The following is a 22,082-nucleotide window of genomic DNA, read 5'->3' as shown; positions in this document are numbered from 1 at the left end:
AAAATAAAATAAAATAATAAAAATAAAATAAAATAAAATAAAATAATAAAAATAAAATAAAATAAAATAAAATATATCCCAAATCTGAAACACCTACTCCTACTTCCACTGTTATCACCTTGGGCCAACCATGGTCATCTCCTGCCTGACCTCCTGTGCTGCTCCCTGGCATTTGTTACTCCCGCCTCCCTCAAAGTATTCTCAGCACAGCAATTAGAACAAAACCATGAAGATTTAAGGCAGAAATGTGCCATCCTCTGCCCAGATCCCTCCAGAATGGCTTCAAGGTCCCGTGGAACCAGCCCATCCCCCTCCTCACCGTTTAATGCTCTTCACCTTGCTCATTCCGCAAAGTGCCTACTCCAGCCACTTGGCTCGTCTCCAGATGCTCCAAGACAGTCTTACCTCTGAGCCTTTCAATTGCTGGTCTTTCTCACTAGAACCTTCTTCCCCCAGATGGCCACATGCCTTGCTGCCCCACTCCCTTCAGATCTCTGCTCATATTTCACCCTACTAGGGAGTCCTGCCCCGACCACCCTTTATAACAATGGCAATGCTCACACCCCTGCACTCTATCTCGTCTCTCCTGCTTTATTGTGGTCCATGGTCCATGTCACCACAGGGCATCCTATATATTGATTTGTCTATTCGTTTATTGGTCTCCTCCCCCAACTGGAATATGAGTCACAGGAGGGAAGAGATTTCTCTCACTAATGTATCCCAGGGCCAGGACAGTGCCAGGCAGAGTTGGCCCTTGTTAAAAGTTTTTTGAATGGATGAAAAGCTTGGCACAGGTGCCATCTCCTCCATGAAGCCTGTCCAGGCTCACCAGTCAAAACTCATCTCTTGCCTCTAGTGTGACCTTTGGTACTGGCTTCCCCCTTAGAGCTTTCTTTCTTTTTTTTTTTTTTTTTTTTAATTTTATGTATTTATTCATGAGAGACACACAGAGAGGCAGAGACACAGGCAGAGGGAGAAGCAGGCTCCCTGCAAGGAGCCTGATGCGGGACTCGATCCCAGGACCTCAGGATCTCGCCCTGAGCTGAAGGCAGACCCTCAACCGCTGAGCCACCCAGGTGTCCCCCACCCCTTAGAGCTTTCATTGCACATTTGCTTGTTCTTGTTTAGGTGTCCACAGGTCGGAGTCCCCCCCACTGGACTCCTAGCCCAGGGAACAGGCCTGAGTGAAGAGGAACTGGCACCGGGGTGAGGGAGAGCAGGGGAAAGCCAAAAGAACAGACCAAAACCCAAATCAAACAAAACCCAGGGGCCTTGGCTGGGCAGGTGGCCAAGAACTACAGGCAGGGAGGCAGAGCTAGTCCAGGCCAGGGGGTCTCAGCAGTGGCTGCGCCTTGGTCCTCCCCCAGGGCCCTCAGCAGTGACTCCTCCTCTCTCTGGGGAAGGTGGTCGGAGTCCAGGGAGGGCTGTGAGGGCTGTGAGGGCTGCGGATAGGCCCCGTGGTCCCCCGGGCAGGCCTGTCCCCCCCACCCCCATGCAGGCGCTGGCCCTCTCCGGGGCACGGGGACGTGCCCCCCCACTCCAGGCCTGCGGGCAGCTTCAGGAAACTCCCTCTCCAGGGCCTTTTTTGCTGTCTCGTTATCTTCCTTGGTTTCCTCAATTTTGAGAAAGCGTAAGACCTTGAGCCTCTTTCTGTTCCTCAGGGTCCTGGGAGCAGGCCCGGCGGCCGAGCTGTGACCCGGTGGCCCTCGCAGGCACTTCTGGGTTTGGTTTCATAGACAGTGTGTCCTGTCAGGTGCAGAGCCCGGGACAGGCTGTGTCCTGGCGCCCGAGAGGAGGTGCCCGGGAGGTGCCGGCCAGAGGCCTCGCAGCGGGCCTGAGCCGCCGGGGAGGAGGGGAAGAAGAGCTCCATTGTGTGCCTCCAGCGGGAGGGGCCCTGCCTCAGTCCCCAGCTGTCCCCAGGCCCCCCCCCCCCTCCTCCAGGGAGGCTGGGGGTGGAAGGGGCGCCCGCGACCCTCGCTGGGGTGGCTGGTGCTATGCCGCGGGGGGATCCCCTGGCCAGTCTGCCCCCACCGCCACCCAAACCTGCGCAGTGGCTTTTCTGAGTCCCAGGGGACCAATTAGGAAACTTCCTTTTCTTTTTGGTGAAGCACAGTGGGTAGTGAGCCCCTGAACTGCTCAGTCAGAATCCAGGGGAGGGGCGGGGGGTGGGGAGGGGAGGGGGTGGGCAAGCTGAAGAGGAGGAAAAGGTACAGATCGTCCTGTTTAACCAGCACCCCCAGATCACTCCGATGCAGTGACCTAAGGCCGAGATCCGAGCTTTCTGACGATGCCCAGGAACCCCAGGCAGAGAGTTTGAATCCCGCATCAGGTCCCGAGATGTCAGTGGCATTTTGTAAATCCTGTGACCTTTCCAGGCTAAGCTGCTTGCCTCCAGGGAGGGGGAGCACCTGGTTGCACAGAGAGGGAAACTGAGGCAGGGAGTGAGCTCTGCTTCTCACCTCCAGCAACAGAAGAAAGGGAGCTGTAGGGGCCCTTACATGGGGCAGTGCCTCTCAGCTAGGTGGGGTCCAGGAGATGGGACAGGTTCTTCCCCGTGACTCCTTCCCCTTCACTTTTGCCTGGCCACAGGGTCTGTTCTTTTCTCCTACCCCATGCACGGGCTCGCGATGCCACCCATGGAACCATCAACCCAGTCATAAATCCAGGATGAGGAATCAGAGCCTAGATTGGAAAGGGACCTTCAGGATTCTCCAGTTCAGGGTGTCTTACCCGGGGGCCCACGGGGTCTCTGGCCCTCTGCGTTCATCGGCAAAATACAGCACATGTAATTAGTTTGGCCCGAGTCTGGGTCTCAGAAAGGCCAAAAGCAGTGATCCAAGAGGTCCAAGAGGTCCCAGCGGCCAGATCCGCAGCTGCGTGTCTGGGTCACTGAAGCCACCCTGACATATCATTTTTCTCAACAGAGGCCCTCAGAGGAGGTGGGTCTCCCCCAGAATACTTCAGGCCCCCTCATGTCATCCTCCCCCCGCGTTTGGGGTTTGGGGAGGATGTTAGCAGTTAAGAGTGTGTGCTCCAGCAGCAGGCTGCCGGGGATGAATCTCTGCCCTGCCACTCGCTCAGGTGTGACCCTGAGCCGACCCCTTCCCAGCGTTCAGGGCCTCAGTGTCCTTGTCAGAGGAACTAATAGTGGCTGCCTCCAGGTTGTTTGGAGGCCGACAGGATTGCTGGGAGACACTTAGCTCAGGGCTGCCCTGAGGTGAGGCTGGGGAAAGAAGAGCCCGGGAGCTCCAGACACATGCTCTAACCTGTGTGTGCAGACCCCCCGTCCAGCCCTCCCTCCATCTCCTCCCTTCAGGGGTCCTGGGCCCAGACCTCAGGGCCTGGGAAGTTGGGATTTTGTGCCTGTGATAGCCGCACCCATGCCCTTGGGTCTAGGTGACCTGGTTATCAGAGCACCCTGCTTGGCCAGGTGTGTGGGTGCAGCAGGGAGAGGGAGGGACTAGGGAAGCAGATGAGTGAGCAGGGGAGGGCAGAGCAGGGGCAGAGGCCTCACGAGCCCCCACTGGGCTTCGCAAGGCCCAGAGCCGGGCACATGGGGCCCCCTGAGCTGACGGAGCAGGTGGCTGTAACACCCGCATGCTGCCCCCACTCCCTCCACCTCTCCTGGGCACTAAGCCAGCATTTTCTGAAGGCCCTTCCTGGGCGTGCTGGTGCTGGGGGCACCCCCGGGGGACGCAGAGGAGCCTGGAGGAGCAGGCCGGGTCACAGGCTGGGTCACTAGCCAAGTCTGCCTAGACCGTGTGTGGCACTGATTAGACACCGGGTAGAAGTTGATAAGGCCCTGCCACTGAGGGGCGCAGCTTCTGCCACCCCCAGGGGCAGGGAGAGGCCGAATGCTCTAGATGGAGCAGAGGAAGGCGGAGGTCTACTGGGGTCACCAGGAGGTGGGTTTGAACTGAGGTCTGAAGGATACTTAGGATTCTAGCAAATAGAGAAGGCCTGGTGGGTATTCGGGGTAGAGCCATGCGGGAGCTGAGGCAGGAGGGTAGCCTGAGATTTAAAGGCGTTATTGGGGACATTAAAGGATCTAGCTTAAGGATCAGAATATTACTGACACCGTGAAGGCCCTGGGCCCACCTCCCCAGCCTGCCTCCTTCCTGCCTCTAAGGGCACCCTGCTGACCTGCCCACTGACCGTACCCCCAGCTGCCCATATTTTTTCACCACAGCCATCTGTACCCCCAAACAATATAGATAATGGCTTTGCATGCTCTGGCATATATATTTGGTTTTATTGTTTTTTTTTTTAAGATTTTATTTTTTTACTTGAGAGAGAGAGAGACTGAGCAGGAAGGAGGGGCAGAGGGAGAGGGACAAGCAGAGCAGTGAGCAGGGAGCCCGATGTGGGGCTCGATCCCAGGCCCCTGAGATTATGAACTGAGCCGAAGGCAGACACTGAACCGACTGAGCCACCCAGGCGCCCCTGCATTGGCATTTTTAAAAGCTGTTGTCAGATTGTCTATTTTCCTTGAATGTGTCTGCTAGCTTAAGGTTGCATGTTTGAGTTTTGTGCATGCTGAGACCTGGTGCTCTGGATCATTCTGGTTGTCAGGCACTCTTCTGTCACCAGGGGAGAGCCACTGCAGCCTCTTGAGCAGGAGCAGGGCTCATTTAGGTGGCACTTTAAGACCTTAAATTTTTCCAGTGGTTTGCGGTTTGGGCGGAGAGCTAAGGGGAGGAGGCCTCCTGCAGAGCTCCTGGGACCTGTTCCCTGGGGGCAGGGGGAGGGGGAGCCGAAACTGAGAGGATTTGGTTTGGGAGCTCAAGCTGTGTCACTGGGAGGGTGACAGGGCCTGTTCTAGACAGAGAGGCCACAAGGGGAGGAGCTGACAAGCATGGGTTTTGGAACCTGGTGATTGTGACACCCACCTAGCCAGCGCCACGGGCAGATGGAGAAGGTGCCCCAGCTCTGGGACTGGAGAGCGTCACACAGAAGTCACTGTTAGCCAAAGAGCAGGCCTGGGGACAGGGTCCCAGGGTCACCAGGTCCTCACCCCGGCCTCCTGCCACAGGCCAGCCTTCCCCTGCTCTGTACAGTGACCCGGACTTCAGGCCCCCAAGGCCACCTCCCCCTGCAGCCAAGCAGGGCACACCAACCCATCTGAGATCTCAGGTCTGGCATCCATCCCCACGGACCTCCAGCTCCCCCTCCAGTCCAGCTCAGGCCCTTGTCATCTCCCCAACCCCTGGCGACTCAGTTCCTCCTGCCACCTGCAACGCTGCTTCCTCCAACACTGACACTCCAGGCCAGCAAGCTCTCAGAAAGGGAAGTCAAAGCATGTGCCTCCCCCGCTTTCAAACTCCCAGCAGTTTCCCTCCCCCGGGGTGACCCTCAGGGAAGCGACAGGCCTTCCCTGAGCCCCCGTCTGCAGCAAGACTGCCTCCCCTCTCCCCTCCGCTGCTCTCTTGCCTCGCCAGCTGCACTTCACTGCCCACCTGCGATCGATTCGTTTCCTGGTTTGGTGTCTGCTGGCAGGGCCTGCCTTGTGCTCTGCTTGTGCCCCGGGTCTGGCACATGCAGCAAATGCTCGCCGAAGAGAGTGAATGAAAGAAAGAGGCTTTGTTTCCTGCAGCCTCTCAGTGCACAGCCCCTGCCCGGGTGGATCTTGGCCTTTGCTGGTGGAGAAAGCACGTATAATAAGCACCAGTAAGGGAAGCCAGGGAACGTTCACCAGTGCCTCCCAAGTGTGGACAACCGCGTTCTAACAGCTGTGAGGGGTGCCCCGTTGAATTCGGGAAGGAAGCCACAGTTGCCAAACCTTCCACCCACCAGGCCCCCGACTATTAGCGTTTGTCATCTTGTTGTATGGCCACTTAATTTCACATGGGCCTGCAGGAGTAAGTCATGGTATCGCCACTTAATAGACAAGGAACCTGATCGAAGAGTCTGGTAGTTTGCCCAAGGACACCAGGCTGGGTCTGAGCCATGACTGGAACCCAGAGCTTTCTCTTGCCAGTGCCTCTGTACGTTCCTTAAGCCTCAGTAGGAGGGAGTGAGGTCAGGAACAGGACTCCAAGAACGGATGCGAGGTGCTACCCCGGGGCACAGAGCAAAGAGTGAGTTTCTGTACTTATTATTGTGTAAGTTTTCGTTCTGCAATAATTTCAGACTGGCAAAAACAGCACACAGGGTTCCCACATTCCTCTCATCTGGCTCCCCTGAGTGTTACATCTTCCACGACCACAGACAGCACAACCAGGATGCTAACGTCCATATAAACTCTGAACTACTCTCCTTACTGAAGTTTTTCCAATTGTCCCACTAACATTCCTCTTCTGGCCTAGAACCCAATCCGGGATATTCATGTTGTCTCACCCAGTCCCCTCCCCTTGGGCAGATCCGTTGTGCCAACTCTGTTATTACAACAGCACAGCGCAGAGAACCAGCAACCCCCCCGCCCCCGGCTCCCTCCCTCCCTCCGGGGACTTGTACACTTCCCGCCTGTCCATTTCTTGGTAAGCCCTCCCCACATTCTGGCACAGCGCGCTGCCTTCGCTTCTTGGAAATGTCACCTCCACAGTGGCCTTCCTTGATGTCACCATTCTCTGTTCTGTTGCCCAGTTTTATTATTTTTTTTCTTCAGTTTTATTATGTCATCTGGACTTGACAATATTATTTGTTATCCTGTCTGCCCCACGAGCACGGGAGGCAGCGACTGCCTGACTCCCTGTACTCTGTGCCCAAAGCGGAGCCAGACCTCGCTAAATCCTGGTGAACGGGTCAAAGTGAGAAGACCTGGAACCGATCTGAAAAGGGAACAGAAAGAGGGGGCCTAAGGAAACTGGGCACAAAGACACAGAAAGCCTGGCACAACCTTGCCATCGGGTGTCCGGATGCCCAACGCATACGGCACACGGGCACCCAGGCAGGGACCGCAATGCTTAGATGAAATCATGGAAACCTGCTCATTTTTGGCTGACTTGTTTGTAGACAAATTAGCCAGCTCTTGCCAAGAGGCCTGAAGAGCGGCTGCCCCTGCCTCCTGCCCCCCCAACAACACAACAAACCTCCGTAGGGATTTAGGGCACACCGTCTACCCCAACCCTGCACCTCGACTTCTCTGTCTCAGTCCAGTCACCTAGAATTCCTGCCCCTTTTCTGACTGACTTGCTGCACAGCCCTAAACATCGACACACGAGGTGTTTGTAAGGGTCCCCCCAACCCCCAGCCTAGTCTCATCTTCCCTTCTGAGAGGCCGGGTTGTGAGACAGCTCGAGGAGGCTCATGCTGAGCTGCTCACATTATTGGCAAAGCCCGGTGTAAAATGGAATTTGGAGCCTCTTGTTCAGAGGAAAAGAAAGCTTTTCCTTTCTTCTATGATTTCTCTTTTGACTTGTCCTGATGTTTCTTTTTTTCTTTTTTTTTCTTTTTTAGAGATTTTATTTATTCATGAGAGACAGAAAAAGAGGTGGAGACATGGGCAGAGGGAGAAGCAGGCCCCTGCGGGGAGCCCGATGCAGGACTGGATCCCGATCTCAGGATCACGCCCTGGGCTGAAGGCAGACCCTCACCTGCTGAGCCACCCAGGTGCCCCTCAAGTAGCAAATTAAAAACATCAGGCCTGGGGCACCTGGGTGGCTCCGTCTTTGAGCATCCCACATCGGGCTCCCTGCAGGGAGCCTGCCTCTCCTTCTGCCTCTGTCTCTGCCTCTCTCTCTCTGTGTGTCTCTCATGAATAAATAAATAAATCTTTTGAAAAAATAATTTGCTACTTGACATCCCCCTAAGTAAAGAAAAATTAAAAATCTAAACCATTAGCACATATTTTGCCTTTTGCTTTTTTACTGTACAATCCCAGTTTTTGTTTTTGTGGGTGAGAAGGAGGGAGAGAGAGAGAGAGAGAATCCCCAAGCAGGCTCCACATGCAGCTCGGAGCCCACACGGGACTCGATCCCACCACCCTGAGATCATGACCTGAGCTGAAACCAAGAGTCTGAGGCCCCTGACTGAGCCACCCGGGAGCCCCTGTACAATCCCAGTTTCAAATGCAAATATAACATGTGACATTTAAGTCACACGTGAAATCACCAGAACTATAATTCACATTTCCCAGCTCGTACACGGATAGTATTTTGATCTCACCCGAGCAGTGGAAATGCCGCACGCTACGGAATTACCTGTTTCTATTTCCCTTCTGGTTCGCGCACATTCCGCCAACCCTGTCTGCCTTCAGCTTACTGATGAACCAGGGGGGACCAAAGGGACGGGACAGATGGCTTACCCTCCCTTGCCTCCTGTGGCATCGTCTGCTGCAAAGACGGATCACACGGGGACGTGACACAAGGAAGAAGGACGGGGCAGGGTTTCTCCGTCGCTTGTGTTTCTTAGAACACCAGCATCTTCTCTCTGCATTTGAAGCAAGTTCTGGTCGGCCAGGCCGGGCAGCGAACCCCCTTGCTCAGTCGTGGACGTATTCTCACCTTGCGACCACTTTGAGTCTCGCATCCCCAGCGTGGTGGGGCCACCAGCATCCTGTGCGCGGGGGCAGCTTGAATGTGGCAGGTGTGGGGCCACCCAGGACAGAGCGTGCAGGTGTGGGGGTCTCCTCCGCCCAGCGCATGTTCCGTTGTCCTATCACACTTCACTTACAGGACGCAAACTCAAAGGTAAAAGCGTTAAGAATTCCACGAAGGTGACAGTGGAGCATTGAGCCAAGCGTGGGCCCCCCGTGACTGTGCCAGTCGCATGGCTGGGAGGCTTGCCCTGCAGGCCAGCATCCCGTGTTTGGAGGACTCTGTTGGTCACAAGTCCCCTCTGTGTCTTGTGCCACCTTTCCGCTTTTTCTGTAGGTAGCCTGGGATGGCCTGACATGGTGGCGGGAAGACAGAGGGAGTGTGCTCAGGCCATCCATCCCGCCTCACCTCTCCCTGCTTCCTCCACCAACCGGCCAGAGAGAACTTTCTAGAGTTTCCCCAAACAAGCCCTTCCGTCTGCTGCCTCTGGGCCTGTTGTTTCCTCTGCCCCCAGAGGCTCTCCAACTTTGGTCCCTGGGCCAGCCGCAGCCAGCATCCCGCGGAGCTTGTTAGAAATGCACGTTCCCGGGCCCCACCCCAGACCTGCCGAATGGGGGAGGCTGGGGATGGGACAAAGAATCAGGTCCAGCGGCTGCCTGGCGCCATGTGATGCCCACTGCTCTTTGGAAATACGTTTTCCACCTCATGTCAGCTTCTTAACTGCTACACCCTCATTGTGGAATAAAGGCCTCCGCCTCCGAGTCCCTTCCGCGAATCCCTCAGTTCACCTGTCCCCGGATGGGCCTGGGGCTTAGGGTGCATCTGTCCCATTTGTCCATCTTGGCCTGGGGACCGAGCAGGGCAAACCGTAGGCACATAATAAGTGATGGTAGAGATGCGCTGCCTCGGGGGTGGCCACGGGAGTGGAGATGTGGGGTCCGGGCATCGCGAGGGCCACCTCACGGAGGGGCCCGGGCCCGGGGTGGGGCTGAGCGCCGGTGTCCCGCCCCACAGGTACAGCCTGTACACCCGCACCTGGCTCGGGTACCTCTTCTACCGCCAGCAGCTGCGCAGGGCTCGGAATCGCTACCCCAAAGGCCACTCCAGAACCCAGGCCCGCCTCTTCAACGGTGAGCTCCGGCCGCCCCGGGCCCGCACCGCCCCCCGCCTGCGCCCCATCACGCCCCGTCACCCACCCCCCATGTGCCCCCCACTGCTGCTGGGCTCCCTGCCCGTCAGCCCGCCCACAGCCCATCTCTGTCCCCCAGGAGTGAAGGTGCTTCCCATCCCCGTCCTCTCAGACAACTACAGCTACCTCATCATCGACACCCAGGCCCGGCTGGCTGTGGCTGTGGACCCCTCCGACCCTCAGGCCGTGCAGGTGAGGGGAGGGGGGGGCAGGGCTACCTGGGGCCACCTGGGGCCACCTGGGCGGCTGGCAGCTTTCCCTCCCTGATCCCTCTGCCAGTGGGACGTGCCTGCACACACAGGCCCCACCGTGCAAGTACACACAGGGACCCCCACAACTACCCAGGGCAGGGCTGGGCGGGGGAGGACAGCCGTGGAGGAACCCTAGGGAGAGGGATGCTCACTCAGGACCCTGGTCTGGGGTTTCTTCTGTCTCTCACTCTCTGTGGCCCCTTTCTGACCCTCTTATCTCATCTGTGTCGGTCGGTCTCTGGGTCTCTCCATCTCTCCTTCCCACTTCTTATTTCCCTGTGTGCGTGTGTACCTGGGTGTTCCCTGCCCCTCGGTCTCCCTCCCCGCACCTCCCCATCCTCTCCCCTGTGCGCTGGCTCAGCCTCAGCTGCCTGCATCCCACCAGCCCTCTCGTCCCTACCCCCTCATCCTCTAGCTGCGTCACCTTCCTGGCCCTCCTCCTCCCCGCTCTCCCCCTCTTCACCCAGCACCTGTGCCCCTGCCCCTCGCTGCCCACTACCCAGTCTCAGCACCTCCTCTCTCCCCCAGGCTTCCATCGAAAAGGAAGGCGTTAATTTGGTTGCCATCCTCTGCACCCACAAGCACTGGTAAGGGGCTGGGATGGAGGGCTGGGGGACAGATGAGCTTCTCTGGCCGTCCCTGGCCCCAGTGGGCTTGGCAGGATGAGGCCCAGTGAGGGCAGGCCGGGCTGGGGGGCGGGGAGTCAGGATGCCAGGGCACCCGCCTTCTTCATAAAGTCACAGTGGCACCAGCAGAGGAGGGAAGGGGCGGGGCTCCCCCCATGGCACTTATCAGGCCCCTGAAGCCCTGGAGGAGGGCAGGGCGGGCATTTATCTTTCATTCCGTGGGCACGTATCAGATGCCCACTGTGCTCGGGACATGAGCAAACCCTGTGAGTTCTTTCCCCAAGGAGAGTGTAGTCCAATAGGGGAGACAGCCCTGCACTCCAGCGTACGAGGACCAACGTTTAGGTAGCAGTTGGCACAAGGGATGGGAGGTGGGGGGCACTTGGTGAAGTGTGACCAGATCCTCTTGGGAGAATTAGAGGTCAGTGACCCTGGGGCTGAGAGAGTCTGGGGCAGGGGGGCAAGTCGTGGGGATGAGCAGGGCAGCAGCTTGAACAGAGGCCTAGAGGTGTGGACAGCTTGGCTCAGTTCAGAAGCCCGGAGCTCAGGACTCGAAGGTCTGGAGACCCGGAGAGAGGAAGGCAAGGGGGCCTCCCAAGTCCCTTTGTCCCTCAAAGTCCCCGCCTGTCTCTGCCGTCCTCCAGGGACCACAGTGGAGGGAACCGTGACCTCAGCCGGCGGCACCAGGACTGTCGGGTGTACGGGAGCCCTCAGGATGGCATCCCCTACCTCACCCAGTAAGGCCCTGACCCAGGGTGGGTGGCTCCTCTGTGAGCCCTTTGCCACACCCCATCCTTCAGCTGAGTCTTGCAGGACCACCAGCAGCTGGATCTGTGCTGGTGCCCTTCCTGCCCCTTCCTTAGAGGGCAGATCACAGCCCATCTGAAGACCGGCACTGTCCGCCCCCCAACTCATCCAGCCATGGTCCCCAAAGTGGGGAGAGGCCAGGTTTTGGATCTGAAGCCCTGGGGACTGTGAGTGCCTCCCCTCTCTAGTCTGGAAGCCCTGTCTCCTTCAAATCACCCAGCCCCTTGAGGCCTAGGGTAGGGCAAGGATTAGCACAGCCCAAGCTCTAGCACCTTCTCTCCTCTACTGCCTTGCTTCTCAGTCCCCTGTGTCATCAAGATGTGGTTAGCGTGGGACGGCTTCAGATCCGGGCTCTGGCCACTCCTGGCCACACGCAAGGCCATCTGGTCTACCTGCTGGATGGGGAGCCCTACAAGGGTCCCTCCTGCCTCTTCTCAGGGGACCTGCTCTTCCTCTCTGGCTGTGGTGAGTCCTGCGCCCCCCCACAAAAGGGAAGCAGGAGGAGGGGGGCAGGAAGGAGGGGGAGAGGTCACAGCAGAGAGCCAAGGATGGCCACAGCCCCATGCAGCACATGAAAACTTTGCTGTGGGCACAAACACTGCCTCGCTGTTACTCTCATCTGTGTCAGCCCATTGTTTTAATACCCTCGCGACTTCGCACGGGGGATGCACAGAATGAGACAGTGCTTGGAACTGGGTATAGACCTTGCAGGGTGTTGGTTTCCACTGGGTGGAGCCTAGTTCTCTGGCACAGTAACTGGAGAGACTAGGTCACAAAAGGTGGAGAACCCTCGAATGAGAGGGTGACCCGTGGGCAGGGGAGGATCACAATCCCGGGCCGTACGAGTCTCAGAGGGCAGCGCAGGCAAAGAAGTGCGCCTTGGAAAAGAGCAACCACCCACCAACTATGCGTGGGGCCCCTGGCACTCAGCCTCAAGCTCCTGTCCCCTCTCCGTCCACATGTCAGTATGTGCGATGGAGACCTTGGCTGGGGGGTGAATACGTGGCTCAGCTGCCATGGGAAGGAGGGCGGAGAACCTGGGGGTGGGTATGGCGGGGGCACGGTTGAGGGCCGGTGGCCGGCCCCAGCTGTCCTCACCCCCTCCGCTACCAAGCTGTGTTCTCCTTGTACCTGTGACATGCCCGCTGACCCTCCCCAGGACGGACCTTTGAGGGTACCGCAGAGACCATGCTGAGCTCCCTGGACACGGTGCTGGGGCTGGAGGATGACACTCTGCTGTGGCCCGGTGAGGTGCCCCTCCCACTCCCCCCTCACTCCCCTGGAGTCCCGGCCGCCCCAGGCTCTGGCCCAGAGGCGACACAACCCCACCTCTGGTGGCTCCTGAGAGCCAACTCTAGCAGTGAGCGCAGAGCCCCCTTCATTCCAGAGTGCTGGCTCCGAATGCCTCTGCTTCTCACGCCAACTGCCCCTGACAGCCAGCCCTCAGCCTCTTGGGAGCTTTGTTGATCCCGGTGCATCCCAGAGAGATGGCTGAGATTTTAGAGCCAAAGCTGACAACAGAAAATAGCCTTTGCTTATCAGAGAAGTCAGTATCTCTCCATGTATCACCCACATGCACCCGTACCACACATTATGTGGGCGCCCCTCCCCATGCATGTACGTGGCATGTCCATGCATCCGTCCTTCCAGACTCTGCATGTCCCTATGTACATACACGAGCATTGGGATATCCATGGTTCCTAAAACACAACACTAAGATATTAGGTAATCCTCAAAACATATATTATATATTTTTTTAAGATTTATTTATTTATTCATGAGAGACACAGAGAGAGAGGCAGAGACATAGGCAGAGGGAGAAGTAGGCTCCCTGTGGGGAACCTGATGCAGGACTCGATCTCAGGACCCCGGGATCATGCCCTGAGCCAAAGGCAGATGCTCAACCACTGAGCCACCCAGGTGCCCCCTCAAAACATATATTTATCCATCCATTCATTTGATCATACTTGATTGAACACCTGTTGCTTACCGGGCTCTGTTCTAGGCACCAGGGACACGTCTGTGTTCTAGTAGCATTATTTTCTCCAGATGACAAAACTGTGGCCCAGAGAGGTTCCACGACTCGGCCAAGGCTGCACAGCCGGGCAGGGGCAGAGTCAGGACTAAGACTGCAGGGCTGTCTGGCTCCAGGTCCGGTGGTTTTACCCCTGAACTGCTTCTGCCCCTCCACTCGGGGCTGACCTGTGCCCACATTTAGAGAAGCAGCTCTGTGGGGTTGGGCCTTTCCTGGAAGTGCCCCCCCTCCCCCTGGCTGTCGGGTACCCAGAGCCTAGGGCAGGGAGGACTTTTCCTGACGGCACCTCCCCTCTCTCTGTGTCCTGCATCTTGCCCGCCACCCCCCACCCCTGGTGGCCCTTAGGTCATGAGTACGCGGAAGAGAACCTGGGCTTTGCGGGTGTGGTGGAGCCCGAGAACCTGGCCCGGGAGAGGAAGATGCAGTGGGTCCAGAGGCAGCGAATGGAGCGCAAGAGCACGGTGCGGAGCCAGGGCTGGGGTCCAGGCGGGCCCCCAGGGTGCTTCCCCAGTAGGGACCCCTCCCGGCTGAGCTGCGGCCTGCAGGCGCCTCCCCAGAGCCCCCACATGTTTGGTCACAGGCCTTGGAGTAAGGCCCTCTGGGCCCTGGGACAAGGGAGGGGGTGCGGTGGGGGGCTTCCCCGATGGGGTCTGTTTTCCAGATTGTCTCCATCAAACCCGCTAATCCCGGTACCTCTCGTCCCCCAGTGCCCGTCCACCCTGGGAGAGGAGCGCTCCTACAACCCATTCCTGAGGACCCACTGCCTGGTGCTGCAGGAGGCTCTGGGGCCAGGCCCGGGCCCCACTGGGGACGACGGCTACTCCCGGGCCCAGCTCCTGGAGAAGCTCCGGCAGCTGAAAGACCTGCACAAGAGCAAGTGACGGCCCCTCCCCGGCACAGCCCACCCCGCACGGCAGGGAGGCCACCTGTCTTGTCGCCCGCACCACACCATCCCTCTCATCACTACCACCACCACCTCCATCGGCGCCCACAGGGGGCATCAGTCCCCAACACTGTCAGAGGGAGGAGGGACAAGGTGACTAGGCCATGAGAGCCAGAGGCTGGAGGCTGGTCAAAGGCATGGAGACCCCACAGGGTGAGGCTGAGGGAAGGGGGAGCCTTGGGACACCTCCAGACCCAGCTGGGAGGGTGCCTCCTCCCCTGTCCTGCTCCTGCCAGCGAGGACATGGAGAGTGCCGGTCACTCCTCCCTCAGGACGTCTCACTCTCCCTGTAGTCCCTGAACCCAGGACAGCCGGAGCCTCCAACAGGTTGAGTCTCCTTCCCCCTTCTCCCACACAGGGTTGGGAAGCACAGGCCCCCTGAGTGGCCTGAGGTGTGGCGCCTTGGAAAAGTGGTCACTCGGGGAGGTGGCTGGGCTCGGGTGTCCTGAGGTACCGGCCCTCCTCCCCACACCTCCCCGCCTCCCAAAGGCATTTTTTGAACAGAGCCATTTCTGGGAAAGACGAAAGGGCTGGAAGTCTGCATGTCTGGACAGTCTGGGCCTCAGTGCCTCCCCTACGGCCTGGAAGACGGAGGCTCCTGGTTGCCACAGACGGGACCGAGGTGACAGGCTGAGGAGACGCCAGGAGCTGGGACTGCAGCCCCATGCCCCATAGGCTCGCTGCATAGCTGGCCTCTGCCCTTGCCTGGTGCCCAGAGGACTCCCCTTGCCAGGAGAGAGAGAGAGAGAGAGAGAGAGAGAGAGAGAGCCGTCCTCCTCGGCCAGAGCGGTCTTCTCCTCATGGCCCTCGTCCTTAGGAACGTCTGCCTTGTTCTAACTCCTGCTTTATCCTCGGTCCCTCTCCTCTTTTAGTTTATAAAGACATTCATCTGGCCCTCAGCAGTTTGCCAAGAACACCCCATGTCATTTCTTGTTGATCCCGGGCCCCATCCTGGCTGGGGACGGGAGCAGCGAGCCGTCAGCCCTTGAGGGAGCAGGGGCCCCCAGGACCCCAGGCCTGAGCCCTACCCCCAGCTCAGCCTCTCCTCTGGGCTCTGGTCCGGGTCTCCTTGGGGCCACAGAGAGGAAGCCCAAGGTCCAGAGCGGGCCTACCTGGGGTCAGCCGGGAGCCTTCTCTTCCTGTGTTCAAGCCTCTGGGCCTGTGCCCACCTCTCGTGAGCCTCCGAGATGCCCCCTGCCCTCAGTTTCCCTCCTCATCCTGCCTCTGCCTCCCTCTCCAGCCACAGCCTCTGGTACCAGCTCTAGCAATACCGCCAGAATAGAGCTCCCCGCCCCCCAGACCTGCAGTTTCATGCCGCTGTGCCTTTGCTCATGCTGTCTCTCCAGACTGGAATGCCTTTCTCCTGCTCCTCCGGCCTTGTCTGCCTGGCAAACACCCATTCATTCACCTCTCACAATCCCCCTCAAAGGCCCCCTCCTCCAGGAAGACCACCCCGTGCCCCCCCACCCTCCAGGCTACCTCTGCTCTTTGTAAATGCTTCTCTCGTGGCACTTCTCACACTGTATTTTACTTGTTTACATGTTTGTCTCCCCTTCTAGACTGTGAACCCTTCAGGGCATGGACTGTATCTTATGCATCTCTGTAACTCTGCGCCTAGCACGGTGCCTGGCACGCAGTAGGCGCTCAATAAATCTTGAATGAAGAATTTAACTGGGGCTCGGTCACTCAGTGAGATCAGCTTTCCTGCCCGTTCTGTCCTCCCGTCTGAGTTACAAGCCTGCTAACTTGGAGTTACTGCCCTGCCGCAGCCTTGGCCAGAGACCGTGCTAGAAATGCATCCCCCCGTGGCCTGTGTGCACTCGTTCGGGGTTACGACGAGCTTACCTCAGTGTTTCCCGGAGCTCGAGAGGCACGGGCGCAGCACCGGCCGCAGAGCAGAGGAATAGCACCGGGAAGCCAGGCCTTGGCACCAGCTTCCCTTCAGTGCGTCTCTAACAGAGCCAGACTCCGGGTCCGTACCTTAGTCAACTATTTTGAGGTTTTTCGCTTTTTTTTTTTTTTAAGATTTTATTTATTTATTCATGAGAGACACAGAGAGAGAGGCAGAGACACAGGCCATGGGAGAAGCAGGCTCCCTGCGGGGAGCCTGATGCGGGACTCGATCCCAGGACGCTGAGGTCACGACCTGAGCCGAAAGCAGCCGCTCAACCCCTGAGCCACCCAGGCGCCCCCAACTATCTTGAGTTAAACGTTAACACTGTGGCTTTGTTTTCATTGTATTTACCTTTGGGGTCAATATTTTTTTTAATGTATTATTTATTTTAGATAGCACAGGTGCATGCAGAGGGGCAGAGAGGGAGGGAGAGGGACTAGCAGACTCCCTGCTGAGCGCAGAGCCCGATGACAACGTGGGGCTTGATCCCACCACCCTGAGATCATGACCTGAACCGAAATCCAATAGTCAGACACTCAACTGACTGAGTCACCCAGGTGCCCCTGGAGTCCATGTTTTGTTTTTTGTTTTTTTTTTAATTTTATTATTTATGATAGTCACAGAGAGAGAGAGAGAGAGGCAGAGACACAGGCAGAGGGAGAAGCAGGCTCCATGCACCAGGAGCCCGACGTGGGATTCGATCCCGGGTCTCCAGGATCGCGCCCTGGGCCAAAGGCAGGTGCTAAACTGCTGCGCCACCCAGGGATCCCTGGAGTCCATGTTTTTGACAAGTGACAGCAGTTTTCTTTTTTTCTTTTTTCAAAGTGATAGCAGTCTTCAATTCATGGAAGTAATTAAAGATGTGTATTGAAATAGGAGTGAAGTAAAGGTGGTACTTGACCATAGCAGAACTCATATTTTTTTAAGATTTATCTACTTATTAAATATTTATTTATTTAGAAACGGGGGGCACAGAGGGAGAGGGAGAGGGAGAGAGGGGGATCTCAAGCAGTTCCCAAGCTGAGCGCAGAGCCCAAGCTGGGGCTGGATCCCACGACCCTGAGATCACTACATGAGCCAAACTCAAGAGCCAGCCGCTCAACAGACCGAGCCACGCGGGCGCCCCCGTAGCAGAACTTTTAAAGGTGGCCCTGATATGGCTGAGGGCCGGGCAGCACTGGCATCACTCCACATTTCCTTGGGGCCAGGCCAAGGCGCAGTTTTCCCACCCCTTGGTACAATGGGCGCCCTCACCCCAAGCAAGGGACCTTGGCACTGGTCCCCCGCTATCCCGGATCAGGGCTGTGCTTAGGGTGGGCATGGCGGAAGGGGCTGTGGTCCTCACCTTCCCGAAGAAGAGCAGCTCCCTGTGTCTGTGGTTGTCTCTGGGTCCCTCCTGCCGTGAATGGGCAAGCCCCAGGGCCAGGTCTCCTGGGGTCTACCCAGCTTCAAGAGGCACTTGGTGACAGTTCTCTAGGGCTGGTGGGGCATGTTCCTAGGGCCTTTGTGATCCCCCCACTGGGGCATCATCCCAAAGGATAGCACGTGCTTTTTGTGGTGCTGGCACTGACCAGCAGCAACCAGGCTCCCAGCCCGTTGCTTACGGGACCGCAGGTGTCACTGGCCTTAGAGACTTCAGTTCCATCCCCAGCTCTGTCATTCAACATCCAAGTGTCCTTGAACAGATGTCACTTCCTCGACCTGTTTCTTCACCTTCCCTGGAGGTGACAACCTTGAATGAGTCCGAACGCTTTTCAGGGGCCAGTGACATACTCAACACTAAGCTTAGACCAAGAGGAAAATTTATCAGTTTATGAAATTAAGAAGTGGGGGATTAGGTCATGGTGGCTTCAGGCATTGCAGGATCCATGGATTCAAAGGGCAATTTTATCATTCAGCTTAATTTTCTTCTGCATTGGGATCAGTCTGCCTCAGGCTTTCTCCCTGAGGTGGAAAGATCATGTCTGGAAGTGCTAGGCTTGCAGGCTGCTAGTTAGTTCAGCAAACCCTAGCACAACCTCCCAGGGTCTATCCAGCTTTGTCAGTTCAGCTTGAGCCGCGCACCCAACCCTGAGCCAATCAGGAGTTAGGGGCATGGGCCCCTCTCACCTGCCAGGTTAGGTCCTATGACCACTCTTGGAAAGGGCAGTGTCAGACCAAGCAACCAAAAGGTGTGCTGAGAGTGTAGAAAATGTTCCCCAGAGTAACAGAAATGACGCAAGGCAGCAAAATCATAGAGGTTCACCAACAATTCTGCTTGTGAGAGGCTATTATGAGCAAAGGCATGTGAAGTCACTTTGGAAAATGCTACATCAGATTCCTGGTGCTATAATTCATTAGACAGAGGACATGGAGGTAGATGTGTGGCCGCAAAGGTATTTGAATAATACGTAGTTTTAAAAATAACCGGTAAGCAATTCGTTTCTTCCTGAGTCACAGGCTGGCTGTCTCTAGGGCAGGAAAGGAGAAAGGGAGGGGACACAATGTGGGCAGCCCCGGGTGTTCCAGGGAGGAATGGAGATGGGGAGGGGGGAGGCGAGGAGCCCTGGGCCTACCCGTGTGTGTTGGGGATGGTCTCAGCCCTCCAAGGCCTTAGCCACACATGGAGCCTTGGAAAGCAGGTGGGAACCTAACTCTGGGGTCAGTAAACCCCAGGCAGTTACATTTACTGAGTTCCTAAGCATAGGCAAAGCCCCACAAGAGATGCAGAGAAAGGGCCCTTAGGGTTCTTCAGAGGGACAGAACCACTAGAAAATGAGATCATAGATGATAGATAGACGATAGATAGATAATAGAGATGACAAATAGATAATAAGGTGGGACAGGGTGGCAGAGAGAGGACTTGGAGAGGGACCAGGCTGGATAGGAATATAGGTTCTGCCTCTGGTTGACTGTGAGTGACGCCACATGGGCATCTCATGTCACCCAGCCAACCTGCCCAGGAGGGCTGCACAGCTTGCAGATCTACCTGCTACAGAGGGTCTCTCCACTGGCCTAGGAGGCCCTAAGGGGACCGGTAACAAGGGTCTGCAGCGACTCTCTTTCGGAGGTTTAAAAATTAGATTTAAAAAATTGGATGTTGGGGATCCCTGGGTGGCTCAGTGGTTTGGCGCCTGCCTTTGGCCCAGGGCGCAATCCTGGAATCCCGGGATCGAGTCCCGCGTCGGGCTCCAGGCATGGAGCCTGCTTCTCCCTCTGCCTGTGTCTCCGCCTCTCTCTCTCTCTCTCTCTCTCATTCTCTCATAAATAAATAAATAAATCTTTAAAAAAAATTGGATGTTGATCCTTCTAGGAACCACTCTGTCAAACTTCTTTCTCTTCTAGCAGGAAACAGCCAGCATGAATGGAGGGGGTCTTGGGAGGGGCGGGGAGAAAGAACCTGGGCTCCCAGGGCTGGGAGCCTGTGTGCGCAGGGAGGTGGCAGTCCTGTGCAGCTCCAAGGGCCTGACCAAGGAAAGGGGAGGGAGGAGGGGGGCAACTCTAAAGGGTAGAGGGCTCTGGGAGCAAATCTGCCCTCAGGCCAGGAGGAGGGTGTACAGTAGGGACGGAACTACGTGGGCACCCCTTAAAGAGCATCTAGACCATAATGTGCTTCTTTTTTTTTCCGACTTTGTCCTAATAATCAAAAAAATGTTTCCAATTTTATATAATTTACATAGGAAAGTGATAGAGTTTGCTTTTTGTAGACCTTATTTAAATCTTCTATCTTGGGGCACCCGGGTATCTCAGTGGTTGAGCGTCTGCCTTCAGCTCAGGTCATGATCCTGGGGTCCTGGAATCGAGTCCTGCATCAGGCTCTCCCCGGGGAGCCCACTTCTCCCTCTGCCTGTGTCTCTGCCTCTCTCTCTGTGTCTCTAGTGAATAAATAAATAAAATCTTTTTAAAAAAATCTTTTTTTATTAACTTTATCAAGCTATCATTTCCATAACACAAAATTCATCCTTTTAAAGTGTACAATTGAGTAGTTTTTAGTATATGCACTGTTTTGTGACCATCACAATCTAATTTTGTTTTAAGATATATTTATTTGAGAGAGAGAGACAGAGAGAGCATGTGTGGGGAGGGAGGAGCAGAGGGAGAGAGAGAAACCTAAGCAGATTCCGCGCTGAGCGCAGAGCCCACCGTGGAGCTTGATCCCACAATCCTGTGATCACAAGCACAACCTGAGCCAAAACCAAGAGTCAGACGCTGAACTGACTGGGCCACCCAGGGACCCCACAATCTAATTTTAGGACATTTTCATTCACCCCCAGATGAAAGCCTGTGCACACTTGATGTGACTCCACGCCTCTGCGTACCCACACCAGGCGACCACTGATCTCTCTGTCTCCACAGATTTACCTGCTCTGAACGTTTCACATACGTGGCATCAGACAATATGTGGTCTTTTGTGACCAGCTCCTCTCCCTCGGCATATCCTCAAGGTTCACGTCGGAGCACATGGCAGTAGTTCACATCTACTCTCCTTATGGTTGAATAATACTGCATTGTGGGGATATGCACCACATTTTGTTTACCCATTTGTCAGTTGACAGTTGGGTTGTTTCCATTTTTCGGCTACCATGCACCAGGTGCTGTGAACATCTGTGTACAGCTTGTTGTGCAGAGAGATGCTTTCAGTTCTCTCGGGTATAGACCTAGGAGTGGAATTGCCGAGTCATATAGTAACTCCACATTTAACTTTTTGAGGAAGTAACAAACCACCTCCTAAAGTAGTTGTGAGTTTTCTTAATGCCACTGACAGTATCTCACGTGCAGAGAAAGGCTTCTTCAGAATTCACTTTCGCTTTTAAAAATGAATACTCAAAATAAAATTTAAATGGCAAATAAAATTAGGAGCACCTGGATGGCTCAATTTCCTAAATTGCAAATTTTAAAACGTAAACATTTTTTAAACTTTTAAGTTCAACTTCTGAGTCATTTTTTTTGTTGTTGTTAAATATAGTGCTTCTATCCAACACTGTTATTTCTTTTTTTTTTTTTATAGATTTTATTTATTTATTCATGAGAGACACAGAGGGAGGGGGAGAGAGAAAGAAAGGCAGAGACACAGGCAGAGGGAGAAGCAGGCTTCATACAGGAAACCCGATGTGGGACTTGATCCTGAGACTCTGGGATCACCCTGAGCCAAAGGCAGACGCTCAACCGCTGAGCCACCCAGGCATTCCCTGAGTCATTTTTTAATCAGAAATCTAGCACATGTTAATCATGATTAATGATTAATAATTGGTCCTCTTTTCAAAACTGCAAATGGTTTAAGCAGTTTATGTTGTATTTATTCATCCTCAATATTCTACTTCCTTTTTAAAAGCAAATAATTGTTATATGTCAATTATATCTCATAAAGCTGGAAAAAGTAAAATAAGAATTCAATTACTTTAAAAAAAAAAAAAAGGGAGAGAGAAACCAGCCTCCCAAGTACTTTAATTGCAATCTAATAAAAAGTAAACATATAAATATAACAAATTTGAGGGCACTTGGGTGGCTCAGTTGGTTCAGTGTCCAAATCTTGGTATCAGCTCAAGTCTTGATCTCAGGGTAGTGAGTTCCGGCCCCAGGTTGGGCTGCACACGGGGTATGGAGCCTACTTAAAAATTAGCTAATTAATTAAGTAATTAAGCAAATTTAAATGTTTTTATATTATTTTAAATGTTTATTTAAATTTAATTAATTAACATATTATATATTATTGGCTTCAGAGGTGGAGTTCGGTGATTCATCAGTCTTATATAACACCCAGTGCTCATCACATCACGTGCCCTCCTTAATGCCCGTCCCCCAGTTACCCCATGCCCCCCACTCTCACCTCCTGTCCAGCGACCTTCAGTTTGTTTCCTGTGATTAAGAGTCTCTTATGGTTTGT

General features: G+C 55.3%; 1 protein-coding gene across 3 annotated transcripts in view; it reads left to right on the top strand.

The window, feature by feature from the left end:
- PNKD (PNKD metallo-beta-lactamase domain containing) overlaps positions 1–15,996 on the top strand; it is a 59,603-nt gene extending 43,607 nt beyond the window's left edge. For all 3 annotated transcript variants that reach the window (XM_026002171.2, XM_072742954.1, XM_072742953.1), the window contains 8 exons: positions 9,489–9,604; positions 9,743–9,855; positions 10,443–10,501; positions 11,185–11,277; positions 11,649–11,812; positions 12,507–12,593; positions 13,728–13,843; positions 14,090–15,996. In XM_026002171.2, coding sequence (XP_025857956.1) covers positions 9,489–9,604; positions 9,743–9,855; positions 10,443–10,501; positions 11,185–11,277; positions 11,649–11,812; positions 12,507–12,593; positions 13,728–13,843; positions 14,090–14,263 — 922 coding nt within the window. In that variant the 3' untranslated portion in view covers positions 14,264–15,996. The remainder of the gene's footprint in view (positions 1–9,488; positions 9,605–9,742; positions 9,856–10,442; positions 10,502–11,184; positions 11,278–11,648; positions 11,813–12,506; positions 12,594–13,727; positions 13,844–14,089) is intronic.
- The last annotated feature ends 6,086 nt before the right edge of the window (positions 15,997–22,082 follow it).

This window comes from Vulpes vulpes, chromosome 16 (genome assembly GCF_048418805.1).
Source record: "Vulpes vulpes isolate BD-2025 chromosome 16, VulVul3, whole genome shotgun sequence".
NCBI lineage: Eukaryota > Metazoa > Chordata > Mammalia > Carnivora > Canidae > Vulpes > Vulpes vulpes.
The sequence above is the reverse complement of the archived record's forward strand: the minus strand, read 5'-3'. Positions and strand labels throughout refer to the sequence as shown.